We start from the raw sequence: 13,678 nt of genomic DNA, 5'->3' as shown, positions 1-13,678 counted from the left end.
TTTTATAGAGCCAGCAGTAGCCAACTGTGTCCAGCGGCCGGTAGATCTCATCTTTATGCTGGATGGCTCGGAGCGCATGGGTCAGGAGAACTTTCGCTATGCACGCGAGATTATGGAGAACGTCGCTCGCCGCATGACCCTCGCCCGGGAAGACGACGACGAGCGGAACGCCCGTGTGGCTCTTTTGCAGTACGGTGACGAAAACCAACATGAATTGGCCTTCAAACTTTCCACCAACTTCACCGTCATCTCTGATGGCCTGGCCAACCTGAGGTACCTGGACTCTACCTCCAATGTGGGAAGTGGAATTGTCTACGCCATCAATAACGTCGTCACCAGCAGAGGCACCCGATTGGCTAGACGAAACGCTGAGCTGTCGTTCGTCTTCATCACTGACGGGGTCAGCGGCAACAAGAACCTCGAAGAGGGCATTAGTGCCATGCACAGGGCAGATGGGGTTGCCACGGTGATTGCCATGGGCAGCGATGTCGACAAGGAAATTCTGAGCAAGCTTACATTGGGAGACCAGACGGCCATTTTTAGGGGTCAAGATTTTGCCCAACTGAACAAAGCCAGCTTTATCGAGCGATTTATTCGATGGATCTGCTGAGGGGTGGGATGGGGTCGTAGTAGAGGGGAGCGATTGGTGTGTCGGAGGGTTCAGCTGAATGTTTGTTCAATGGATTAATTTGGTAAATTTGTGCATTAAAGATGGTTTGTTTTACAGAGATGATGGCTTGAGTGTCTTTTAATAAAGGCTTATTGATGCACAAGTGCTGAATAGGCTTCGATTATAGGAAGACACTGCAGTAAACAAGGAGATCATGATATCAGTAACACCCAAAGAATATGTACTGAAAGTGTAGTTTGACAAAGTTGCAACTGTATATTTTATGTCTGTATTTTTATGCGTTTTATGTATTGCTTTAACACATGGTGCTAAACCAGAGTAAGACTTGAGTTTGTCCTGTATATCATTAAAGAAGTATTTTCTGCAGATACACATTAGTAAACAAATAATTCAGTGGTAGAAGAAGCCATTTTAGCCACAACTGCATATCTCAAAACACTCATAGATTTGTGAAATTAAAGAACTGAGTTGGTAGTTTTTATTTAAAAGCGAATGTTTATACCAAACCATATATGGAGAAATCAGATGCAGTTAAGTATTCTGATGTGCATATGGATTGATTTGGACTTTGGACCAGTACATGAGTCAAAGTACAAATAATTCAATATGTGGTCAACGTACCTGGTCATTGGTTTACAAGGTCTCTGCAAAATATGGTAGTTGTAAGAGCATAATGACATGATTTATTCACTTCTTTTTGTGGAGTTATGACAGACATGCTAAACATTCTGCACTTTCATTTACAATTGACAGCTCTGTGCAAAATACATCAAAAACTCCTTTTAGACCCAATTGTAGGTCACAATTGTAACTGGTGGGATTAAATGGGTCAGTGTAGATTACCTGCAGGGTTCCAGCAATGTTACCAACTTCTGCACTGCTAGTGCACTATCAAACAGAGACACCGTGACAGAACCTTGGAGACTGCAGAAGGGTTTTACTAAAGATGAGAGCAGCACTTCTGGACAGTGATGATGTATGGCTTCTCCTTCTCCATCCTACCCTAACCATAACCTACACTACCGTACCCATCCTACCCTAACCTACACTACCCTACCTACCCTAACCCTCACTACCATACCTACCCTAACCATAACCTACACTACCGTACCCATCCTACCCTAACCTACACTACCCTACCTACCCTAACCCTCACTACCATACCTACCCTAACCATAACCTACACTACCGTACCCATCCTACCCTAACCTACACTACCTTATCGTAACCTACCTACCCTAACCATAACTACCATACCTAACCATAACCTACACTACCCTACCCTAACCTACCCTAACGTACCCTACCTACCCTAACCATAACCTACACTACCGTACCCATCCTACCCTAACCTACACTACCCTACCGTACCCTATCTAACCTAACCCTCACTACCATACCTACCCTAACCATAACCTACACTACCGTACCCATCCTACCCTAACCTACACTACCTTATCGTACCCTACCTACCCACACCATAACTACCATACCTAACCATAACCTACCCTACCCTTACCTACACTACCCTAACGTACCCTACCTACCCTAACCATAACCTACACTACCTTACCCATCCTACCCTAACCTACACTACCCTACCATACTCTACCTACACCAACCCTAACCTACACTACCCTACCGTACCCTACCTACCCTAACCATAACCTACACTACCGTACCCTACCTACCCTAACCCTAATACCGTACCTACCATAACCTACACTACCTTACCCATCATACCCCAACCTACACTACCGTACCCTACCTACACTAACCATAACCTACACTACTGTACCTAACCTACCCTACCGTACCCTACCTACCCTAACCATAACCTACACTACCTTACCTAACCTACACTACCCTACCGCAACCTAATCTTAACCTACACTACCCTACCGTATCCTACCTACCCTAACCACAACCTACACTACCGTACCTAACCCACACTACCCTACCTTACCCTACCTAACCATAACCTACACTACCTTACCCATCCTACCCCAACCTACACTACCCTACCTACCCTAACCATAACCTACACTACCGTACCTAACCTACCGTACCCTACCTACCCTAATGATGACAGAATTGTCATTTTTGGGTGTACTGTCCCTTTAATAAAAGTTTTATTACACATTTCAGACTGCGGTCATGTCAGTTTTCTAGTATTGTGTTCTTTTGTATTGATGATTTGCACAGTATAGTACATTCTTCACATAAAGCATCTTGTACTTTTGTCATGTTGCCTTAAAAGCTCTTTCTTTTTATATTAGATCCGGCATCTTTATCTTGCGATCAGTGGGATCTCCTTAAGAGGTGGCACCCCCAGAGACATCGTCACATGGAGAGGGGGTATGAGCTGCTGAAAATGAATAGCAATGGTATTAGAGATTGTTTACATTAAGTTTTGTTTTTTTCACAGAACAATGAGCATTTACACAAGCTCAAGATGTTCAAGATCTATGCGGGAACACTTGTTTTGGTTTCTTTTCTAAGAAGGAATGAAATACATTTGCTTCAGTCAATGCTGTGTGATCGAGCGGCACCCTCTACAGGTGTGTGCTGAGCAGTGCAGCAATATTAGATGATGTTTATCCGATCACAGTTCAAATCGCCTTTCTGGACATTAAAAGACACATTTGAGAGGTCCCGGTTTCCATCTCTCCCCCTCTCTTCAAAACAGCTGAATGTCAAACCATACTTTCCTTTCTATCCATATGGGTGTGCAAGAATAAAGTGCAGGTGCGTTTCTAATTATCTCCAGGTCAGACTCAGTATTACATGACTGATGAACACTGGAGTCGCTTCTGTTTGTTTGTCTGATAAGATTCCAGTGTAACGGGCGTCAGCTGATAGAGCCTGTAGCCTTTAGCCTCTTTGTTAGCGCACCCGCCTCCAATGACAGAGACACCGGTTCGAGTCCCGTATGGAGCGGGTAGAACAGGAGCGTCACAGTGGTGCCGTGACCCGGATGGGAGTGAGGTTTAGGGGGGTGAGTGTAATGGTGGCAATATGTATAAACCTCACTCTCCTGACCTCAAGAGTTGCACTAGCGACTGGCACTAGCAACTGTAGCCTTTAGTCACTTTGTTAGCGCACCCACCTCCAATGCGCATTTTATTGCTGGAGTGGAGCGGGTAAAACAGGAGCGTCACAATGGTGCCGTGACCCGGATGGGAGGGAGTTTTAGGGGGGTGTGTGTAATGGGCATCAGCTGATAGATAGATGTGCAATGTGTATAAACCTCACTCTCCAGACCTCAAGATGTGCACAAGCAGCTGGCGCTAGAGGTTGTTGCCTTTAGCCTCCTTGTTAGCTCACCCGCCTCCCATCGGTTTCGAGTCCCGTACGGAGCGAGTAGAACAGGAGCGTCACAGTAGCGACAAGCAATCTGTCTGTCCACACCAGGTGCAATGTGACACTGTGATATTCATACACCAAAATTAGGATAATTGACAATAAAATGTAGAAAACAGAGCAATCACAGACGGAACGGTATGTTTATTGAACGCAACTCATTTTCTCACATAAGCTCCGTAACGCTTTCTACAGTCTCGGGGGACAAATACACCATCACACACATGCACGGGGCAAAGTTACTTTATGAATCGCATCCTTATTCAGTCTGTTACGATCGTTTATGTTCACGCGGTCCTCCTGTTGTTATTTTCCCGATCTCAACGTGACAGGGAAGCAGAGAGAAAGTCAAAACATGCCGGTATGTCTCCCCTGTGCCATTCTGAACCGGTGTGTGTGCGACAGAGCTCCGACTGAAGAGAACGAGACCTCAAGCACAACATTCGGTAGGTGTGTGCCACCCTCGGCCAAAATGTTATAGCTTTATTATACATTTACATTTATGCACTTTTATCCAGAGCGACTTCCAGTGCTCTTATTACAGGGACAATCCCCCCGGAGCAACCTGGAGTTAAGTGTCTTACTCAAGGACACAATGATGGTGACTGTGGGGATCAAACCAGCAACCTTCTGAGTACCAATGTATTATACAGTGCACTTATTACAGGGAAAATCCCCCCGGAGCAACCTGGAGTTAAGTGTCTTACTCAAGGACACAGTGGTGGTGACTGTGGGGATCGAACCAGCAACCTTCTGAGTACCAATATATTATACAGAGCAATTATTACAGGGACAATCCCCCCGGAGCAACCTGGAGTTAAGTGTCTTACTCAAGGACACAGTGGTGGTGACTGTGGGGATCGAACCAGCAACCTTCTGAGTACCAATGTATTATACAGTGCACTTATTACAGGGACAATCCCCCCGGAGCAACCTGGAGTTAAGTGTCTTACTCAAGGACACAATGGTGGTGACTGTGGGGATCAAACCAGCAACCTTCTGAGTACCAATGTATTATACAGAGCACTTATTACAGGGACAATGCCCCCGGAGCAACCTGGAGTTAAGTGTCTCACTCAAGGACACAATGGTGGTGGCGCTGTGGGGATCGAACCAGCAACCTTCTGAGTACCAGTTATGTGCTTTAGCCCACTACGCCACCACCTACATACTGTAATAAGATTTGTTAACTGCGCTGCCTGGCACGACGTTGCAGAATACAGTGTATTAATACAGCGATACAAACTGACTGTAACAACCTGTGCATTAAACCGTTTTAACACACACATTCCAGCCAATCAGAATCAAGTATTTGTATAGACCATGGCTTACTGTATATGTAAGACTTTTTTGTACTTTTGCATTTCTTTAGTTGTTTTTTTAAACTAAAATAACTAGACATAAAACCTGCTAACTTTTTTAATGTAACATTGACATTCAAAATAAAATACTCCAAAGTAATATGCACGTGTGTTTATTTTCGTGCGCTTGTGTTGCAAGTATTTGTCCTCCATTCATACAGATCCGTCCTTGACCAAAGCAAAGTCACGACATCGTAGGAGACGGAGACATGTGTCTTCCACCAACAGCACATTATCCCAGCAGCTTTCTCCACCTAAACTCCTCGTTCATGATTACAAGCGGAACTCCAACACACGGGAAACAATGTCCGGGGCAAGTTGGACAAGCGGGACGTGTCCGGCGCCTTGGAGGGAACGTGGTGGGTGCTGAAGACGTTTGCTGACAAGGCAGAAGCTGTTGCTGTGGAAACCGCAGAACAGAGGCGCGGCCCTCCACATCAGAAAGATTTGTGAAAGCGAGGACTTGAATGGGCTGCAGGAGGAGCTGTCTGAGGATTCGGATGGTTTCAGGACGCCGACAAGAAGCCGATGATTACAAGAGAGAGTTGCCCTCCGGTGATCCCAAGACAGGCTTCAGATGTTAGCCACACTGGTGAAGCATCAGAACCAGATTATTAAAGAACCCTGTGAGTGAGTCTTCTGGGAAGGGCTAGTTCGTTCTTTGCAGAAGCCTGAAACGTTTTCAGCACGTGTTTTCTGCTAATATTTATTGTTCTGCATTTGCATCAGAAAATAAATCTTGCATTGACAGCAGGGCCGTAGCAAGGCATTCTGGGCCCCTTTCATATGAAGAAATACAGTTTAAAATGCGTTGAGGGCCCCTTTGTGCCTCTGGGCCCCTAGAATCGTTACCAGCTTTCACTCCATTAGCTACGGCCCTCATTGACAGATCAGTTTGTCTTTGAGATGACTTGAGGTGAGGTTGGCCTGAACTGCAGTTGCAAAAAATAACCACAGAGCGGCGCTGCTTCCAAACAAACTGAAAGACCTGCACTTGCTAATTGTGTTCAGCTGCAGTTTATGCACCATTAAAAATGGAAAATGAAAAGACGTTTTCCCACTTAACCACATGACTAAACATGACATTGATCTGAATGCAGGACTTCACCGGTGGACCTGAACTAACCAAAGAGCTTCTGTTACACAGCAGGTTTTAAATGCACCAAAAGTAAAATCACTATTGTCAACATGGTCAGAAGCTAAATTAATATATATTCTATTATAGCTAATGTCAAGGGTGTGGGGAATATAATAATTATATTAAAATTATCATTTTTATTCTAAGAATATATAATTTAATATGTTGCATATGCAGAAAAAACAACCAAAATGCCTCCTCAAGGCAACATGCACACTCCAAAAAATAAAGAAATAAATATAATAATAATAATAATAATAATAATAATAATTTGTAATGCTTAACTATGGACGCCCTGAACCGCAAGATGAAAAAACAAACAAATGGTGATTTTTTTTTTTTTTTTGCGTGTGTCTCAGTTAGTTTTAAATTAGCGAATATAAAAAAAATTCTCTCTTCAAATTTTTTTTTCAGTATGTAATAATGATTTGTAGAGTTTTTTAAAAAAAAAAAAAAAAAAAATTTTTTAAGAATTTTTTTTGTTTGTTTTGTTTTTTTTTTTCGGAACGAAGTGAAACAATTATTTTTTATATTTTTTTCCACCTTGCGGTTCTGGGCTTCCATACTTAACTAAATAAAATTAATAAAACTTAAAATGAAAAATAAAAATGTATTTTATTTGAAAAAGTTTTTTTATAAAATTATTTTAATTTTTTATATTCAAATGCATAAATCTTAAAATGTTTTTGTGTGTTTGAGTGTGGGTGTACATGCAAAATACAGCAGATTAAACTGTTCGGTGCGGATCATTGGTCCTGATGTTGAGGGGTTGGGCTTCACACAGCATCACTTGAAGAAGAGCAGAATAATCCGACTTTTACTCAGGAGGCTGCTTCTGCTGCGAGGTCACTTTTATGTCCCCCACCGCTTCGGACAGACAATCCCATCGTCTCATTACAGTCCTGTTTTACATATTTACATGTAAGCCGGCCAGATGAGCAGAGCTGCTGTAAGAGGATTTAATGCCACGCAGAATAAAGAAGCAGATTATATCGTTTTAATCACATGTGAAGACGTTTTTCTTGCTCACTTTGAGTTTGCTCTGTCGAGGAACACTCTCTGATTAAAGATGCTGACTTTACAAAGATGCATGAGATCAACTCTACAGTAGAAGGGTGAGTTGTGCATCTCAAACTCATAATATTGAACATCATATGCATGTTTTACTTTTGTACAGTATTGCATGTTATTGATCATGTCAAGCAGTGTGAGATGCATGCTGCATTCTCGTTCACTGTAATATTACACATCAGTTTTGCGGTGCATATTAATGTCACACTTCTCAGTTTAACACTGAAATGATGAGTAGTTACAGCACTTTAAATGCACACTTCCTCTCATCTAAACTCATGCTGGAAAAGGTTCATTTCCATGTTCTCTTTGTATCTGACACACATGATTGACTGTTTCTAAAGAGTGTTTAATGCATGATCGGTTTTGTGTTTTTAGGTTTTTGACACACGACTGGAGAGGACTCGATCTTCACCAACACAAAGATGTGCCAGTGTATCTGTGCCCTGCTTCTGCTCTGCCTACACATGGTATGTGCTCTAAAATTATCCATTATTCTACAGAAAACTGCCTTTTACTCATGACAGCGTTTGGTTCGTCAAAATTAATGAACGCACATGAATTATTATTATTCCTTATATTGTGATTATTTGAAGTGCCATTGGATTTTTTTTTATGCAATAATTAAAGTGTTCTTAGTAGATAGACATTGACGTAAACAATAGAAATTAGTGTGTTGCATTTGTATAAATAGGCTAATATAAATAATATTAATAATAAATGAGACGTTTAGACCATCACATGCAGTGGCTCTTTGTAAGGACGTCTCTTGCTTTCTCTGTTAGAATATCTTAGAATAATCCGGCGTCCACCGGGTCCTTAATCCTTCACTTTTACTTATTTCTCATAGGAGAACAAAATACATGCATGTTTATTTCCAGAGATTAATATGAACGCACATGAACTGATCCGCAGAGGTTTATTTAAGGTTTTAGTCCAGAAGTCGGTTTAAGATGAAGTCTCAAGGGACTGCACAATCCATCGCCGGATTTACATCCTCGAATAAAGTGAATTTAAGGCAGATTAGGAGTGAGTCCCAAATCAATCCTTTCCCACTGTTTATATCAGAGTAATATTACTGCATTCCTGCTTTGATATGCTGATATACTGTATATAATAATTGATACTGTAATGATACTTTGTTTTATAAAACATTGTATCAATTATGTCCCATTCTGGAAACACTTCAAAGCTGTGTGCACCTCATTTAGGCGTTTAAAACTTCCTGATGGATCACTAGTGAAATGTTGGATGATTGAAAAACGTTCAATATTTAATGAAACAAAACAGAACAGATTTGGTTCTTACGGGGGCTCCGAGACCATCTGAACCCTGCTCATGTTATTACACTATATGAAAGAGGACTTGAAAGAACTGATTGTGCTTCCGGATTCATTCCAGAATCTTTACTCCAAGTTCAGAGTCTGAGACAGAGAGAATGAGAGTAGTCAGCTCCTCCCTGCTGATGTTCCTCTATTCTGTCATATCCCAGCATCCGGAGCATGGCTTCATACGGTGTTAAAGTTCCGAGCACAGAACAGATTGGAGTGATGGGTGTGTTTGTCTCAAGCTTGTAGAGAGTAAACTCTGAACAGTCGGGCATTCTGTAGATATTACATCCTGTTTGCATCATTTACACCAAAGCTGTCCAATGTCTCGAGTGTTCATATCTGGCCATGCATCTCCTTTGATTGCTTCTACAGACGCTCACTTGGCCTGTAATTGTATTCATGTTGTTATGTACAGTTTTGCATCTTAAAGGGATAGTTCACCCGGAAATGATCATTCTTGCTGCTGTCTCAAACTCACAAGACTTTTTCTTCTGCAGGACACAAATGAAGATTTATGATGTCTGTTTGTCCATACAATGCCATAGGTCCAACACTTAAAGGCTGTTTCACACCTAAAACCGACTGTATCTCTTCTAAAGACGTGGATTAAACCAATGGATGACTTTATTTGTCCTTTTTGGAGCTTGAAAGTGTTGGACCCCATTGACTTGGATTGTGTTGACAAACACCTCATATCTCCAATATCTCTTCATTTGTGTTCCACTTTTTGGTGACCTACTCCTTTCTTTTGGGATGGTACATGTACAGAATATTGAGGTACATTAAATGATTGGTATTTGGAAAACACAAGAGTAATATTCCAGATTCAATGCAAGTTCAGCACAATCGACAGTATTTGTGGCATAATCTTGATTGCCATAAAAATATATTTTGACTCGAGCACAAATGTGTGTTCCAGTGAGACACTTCCAATGCAAGTCAATGGGGTTTAATTACATTAAAATACTGTTTCAGACACAAGACATAAACAATATGTGAGTTAACATGATTATTATGATGCTAAATCACTTAATAACCACATCTGTGCAAAGTTAGACAATTATACAACTTTGTTGCCATGACAGCTTAACATTGTTAACTCTAAATCGACCATAACAATGATTTAAACAACATTAGCAGACATGTAAATACAGATGAATGAATTTAAGTGCTTTTATAAAAATGTAAGTGTCACATTTCTGCCTTTAAACCTCCAAAAATGTCCCCCATTGACTTCCATTGTAAGTGTCTCACTGGAACACACATTTGTGATTTTACAACATTATGCCACAAATACTCTTGATTGAGATTAACTTGCATTGAACCCAGAATATCTATAATTTATGCAGCTGGCAGACATTTTTAATCAAAGTGACGCATTTCGACAGGGAATCGAACCTACGACTTGTGCTCTACCAGTTGATGGTGTGGTCTAAAAAGCACATAACTGGTAATCAGAAGGTCGCTGGTTCGATCCCCACAGTCACCACCATTGTGTCCTTGAGTAAGACACTTAACTCCAGGTTGCTCCGGGGGGATTGTCCCTGTAATAAGTGCTCTGTATAATACATTGGTACTCAGAAGGTTGCTGGTTTGATCCCCACAGTCACCACCATTGTGTCCTTGAGTAAGGCACTTAACTCCAGTTTGCTCTGGGGGGATTGTCTCTGTAATAAGTGCTCTGTATAATACATTGGTACTCAGAAGGTTGCTGGTTCGATCCCCACAGTCAATCTTTAATTTCTCTAAAAACGTAACTCTTTCAGATAACAGTCCTGTCTGTGCTTTTGTCTTTGAAGGTGACGTGTGGAGCGGAGCTCCGGGCAGCGGTGTCTCCTCTGGGTTGGACTGAGAGTGATAAGGAGGCAATGGTGTCCCCTCACGACTCTCGTTCAGGGATTCACAAACCCCTGCGGCTTTTCTCCCACCCATCCCAATCTAACAACCAGTCCCGTGAAGCCGCTCCCGGCTCTGGTGCAATGGATCTGTGGGCGTGGTTATCCAACCACAGTGACACCGAGGGAACCCTCTCAAGAGCCAAACGTCGTCCCTATGTGAAAACGGGAAAGTTTAAGAAGATGTTCGGTTGGGGCGACTTCCATTCCAATATCAAAACGGTAAAGCTGAACCTTCTGATCACTGGGAAAATTGTCGATCACGGTAACGGAACCTTCAGTGTCTATTTCCGGCACAATTCCACCGGCCTGGGCAATGTGGCTGTCAGCTTGGTCCCGCCCTCCAAGGCTGTCGATTTTGAGATCACACAACAGGAAACGATTGACGTACCCAAAGACAGTAAGGCCTTCAACTGTCGCGTGGAGTACGAGAAGACGGACCGCAGTAAGAGGACGTCAGTTTGCAGTGACTTCCCGAACCGGGTTTGCCTCCAGGAACAGACCCAGAGCCACGTGTCCTGGCTTTGCTCCAAGCCCTTTAAGGTCATCTGCATCTACATTGACTTCTTCAGTGCAGACTACAAGTTGGTCCAGAAGGTCTGCCCAGACTACAACTACCACAGTGACACTCCCTACACCTCTGGGGGATAGCCCCACCTAGGATGCATGTGTTGAGGTGTTGTCTCCATTTCAGCCTCTTGCGAAGAACCGGATGAATGGAAACCATGTCAGATGAGGAACCACCCTTTTGATTCTACACGTCTCGTCCTTCTCTTGAGCCAATCGTTAAAGGAAAGACTCACCTTCAGTTTCCACAGTGACTCCGACCCTTTCTCAGCGACCCTTGTGATGCTACCAGTGCGAAGTTTCAAAAAAATTTCAAATCTCTTGTATTGCATTCAGTCATTTGTGATGCCTTCCTGTTTTGTGTTCCCACAAATGGTGCTTCTCGTTTCTCAAATTGTGCATCCTCATTCCCTCACTCTTCTGGCCTTGAGATTGTGACCCGCAAACCGATCCAAGTCTGCCATCATTACGGAGGACGCTTGAGCGAGGGAGTTTTTAGTCGAAGCACCTGACACATGCATACGTTCTCCTCCCCCTTCCCGTCTGACCCAACAGTTTTAATTAATCTTATACCTTTGCAGTTTAAATAATTGTCACATACTTAAAGAGTGCATCATGAATTATTAGGATTTACCATGAAAATATCAATTAATCATTTGTATCTAAAAAAATATAAAAGTCAGCTCAGAGACGACGTAACTCCGTCCTAGTTTCCAAAGAGGGAACGGTTAATAAGCGAGGAACAGAAAGAGGATGCACAATTTAAAAAAATGAGAAGCACCCGCTGTCAGTCACATGTTGAAGCCATGATGCGCTCTCAAGTCTCAATCTTTTTTGTATTTTGTTTCAGTTTTAAAGAAAACCCCCAGGTGTTTTCTTCTTTCATTCGAAAACCATGTTTGCAATTGTTTGCGTCAGTCAAACGGGATATTTGGCTAGAAAAAGAGGACAGGACTTGATTTTATCCTTTTGGGAATTGTTCGGAATGGTGAAAAGTGGGCATTCCACACAAGAATGGATGGGTGTGGTCTCATGACAGGTGGTTGCAGTAGCGGTTGTAGCTTGTTTGGCACCCGGAGGGGTGCCCCCTTGCAAGATGCTGCCCTGAATGGTTGGAAAATGCTAGCTATCTAGACGGCAACACCGTCTAAGTTGATGTGCCCCAAGTGTCGCGAGCGTCTCGTTTGCTGTTACTGAGGTTAAGGGTTGCTGTAAGACGTCACATGCGACTCGCGTGATACTTGGTTACCTTCAAACCACAAAGAAAAAACAAATGAGGGCTGGAGAATGAAAGTTCAGTCAGAGGTGAAGTTAAAGATTGCATCCAGAAACAGAGATTCTTGTTCAGATGCTGCTGTGTAAAACCAGTGTTTGATGATTAAGTCACAATGATATGGAGTGGTGTGGGGTAGTGGTCTAAAGCACATAACTGGTACTCAGGAGGTTGCTGGTTTGATCCCCACAGTCACCACCATTGTGTCCTTGAGTAAGACACTTAACTCCAGTTTGCTCCAGGGGGATTGTCCCTGTAATAAGTGCTCTGTATAATACATTGGTACTCAGAAGGTTGCTGGTTTGATCCCCACAGTCACCACCATTGTGTCCTTGAGTAAGACACTTAACTCCAGGTTGCTCCAGGGGGATTGTCCCTGTAATAAGTGCACTGTAAGTCACTTTGGACAAAAGCATCTGCCAAATGCATAAATGTAAATATGCCCCAACCATGATCTCTTAACGAACACGTAATGTTAGTCTGTAGTTTTATGGCTTGATTTTGAACACGCTGACTTTGATCTTGGCTTTGATCGTCTCCAGATGTTTGAAGACTGAAAGTGAAGCTTTTTGGTTTAGTCCGAGGACTCCTGAGGCCTTGCACCAACGCGACAGACTATGGCGAGTTCCCAACATGTCGTCGTTTTAGTGACGCATGTTAAAAGGAACATTCTGGGTTGAATATAAGTTGTGCTCAAATCGAGAGCATTGGTGTCATGGAGGCATAATGTTGAAAAAACCGAAAAATAGTTTTGTCACAGTGGGACACCTGCAATGGACGTGAATGGGGCGAACTCGTGTGTTTAGGCATAATCGAGGAGTCCCAGTCACAAGACGTTATAATGTTCAGCTCACAAATGTATAGACATATACCATTAGTGTGCACGATTGTGCACATATGCTAACTGTTGCTAAATAAACCATGAAGAAAAAAAGCACTGATTTGCATTTTATTTCCAAAGTTCTTTTGTACCGTAATACATTTTTCAAACACAAAGAACTCTCCGGTTCCATCAAGTACACTTACAATGGCAAGTCAACTCAACTCT

General features: G+C 42.5%; 2 protein-coding genes across 14 annotated transcripts in view; both read left to right on the top strand.

Moving 5' to 3' along the window:
- Positions 1-730, top strand: part of LOC127632330 (collagen alpha-2(VI) chain-like) — a 31,047-nt gene extending 30,317 nt beyond the window's left edge. Inside the window, exon 28 of the mRNA XM_052110856.1 lies at positions 9-730. Coding sequence (XP_051966816.1) covers positions 9-610 — 602 coding nt within the window. The 3' untranslated portion in view covers positions 611-730. The remainder of the gene's footprint in view (positions 1-8) is intronic.
- Positions 731-6,925: 6,195 nt separating this feature from the next.
- Positions 6,926-13,678, top strand: part of LOC127632340 (neurexophilin-2-like) — a 248,107-nt gene continuing 241,354 nt past the window's right edge. For 8 of the 13 annotated variants that reach the window (XR_007969074.1, XR_007969076.1, XR_007969078.1 and 5 more), the window contains exons 1-2: positions 6,926-8,034; positions 10,695-12,800. Coding sequence is in view for 1 of the 13 variants with exons in the window: in XM_052110886.1 (XP_051966846.1) it covers positions 7,990-8,034; positions 10,695-11,441 (792 nt within the window). In the remaining 12 variants the exon portion in view is untranslated. Of the gene's footprint in view, positions 8,035-10,694; positions 13,672-13,678 lie in introns of those variants that run through there. The other 5 variants (XR_007969072.1, XR_007969071.1, XR_007969073.1 and 2 more) reach the window with 2 other exon arrangements.

This window comes from Xyrauchen texanus, chromosome 39, assembly GCF_025860055.1.
Source record: "Xyrauchen texanus isolate HMW12.3.18 chromosome 39, RBS_HiC_50CHRs, whole genome shotgun sequence".
Classification (NCBI taxonomy): Eukaryota; Metazoa; Chordata; class Actinopteri; order Cypriniformes; family Catostomidae; genus Xyrauchen; species Xyrauchen texanus.
This window is presented reverse-complemented; position numbering and strand designations above follow the sequence as displayed.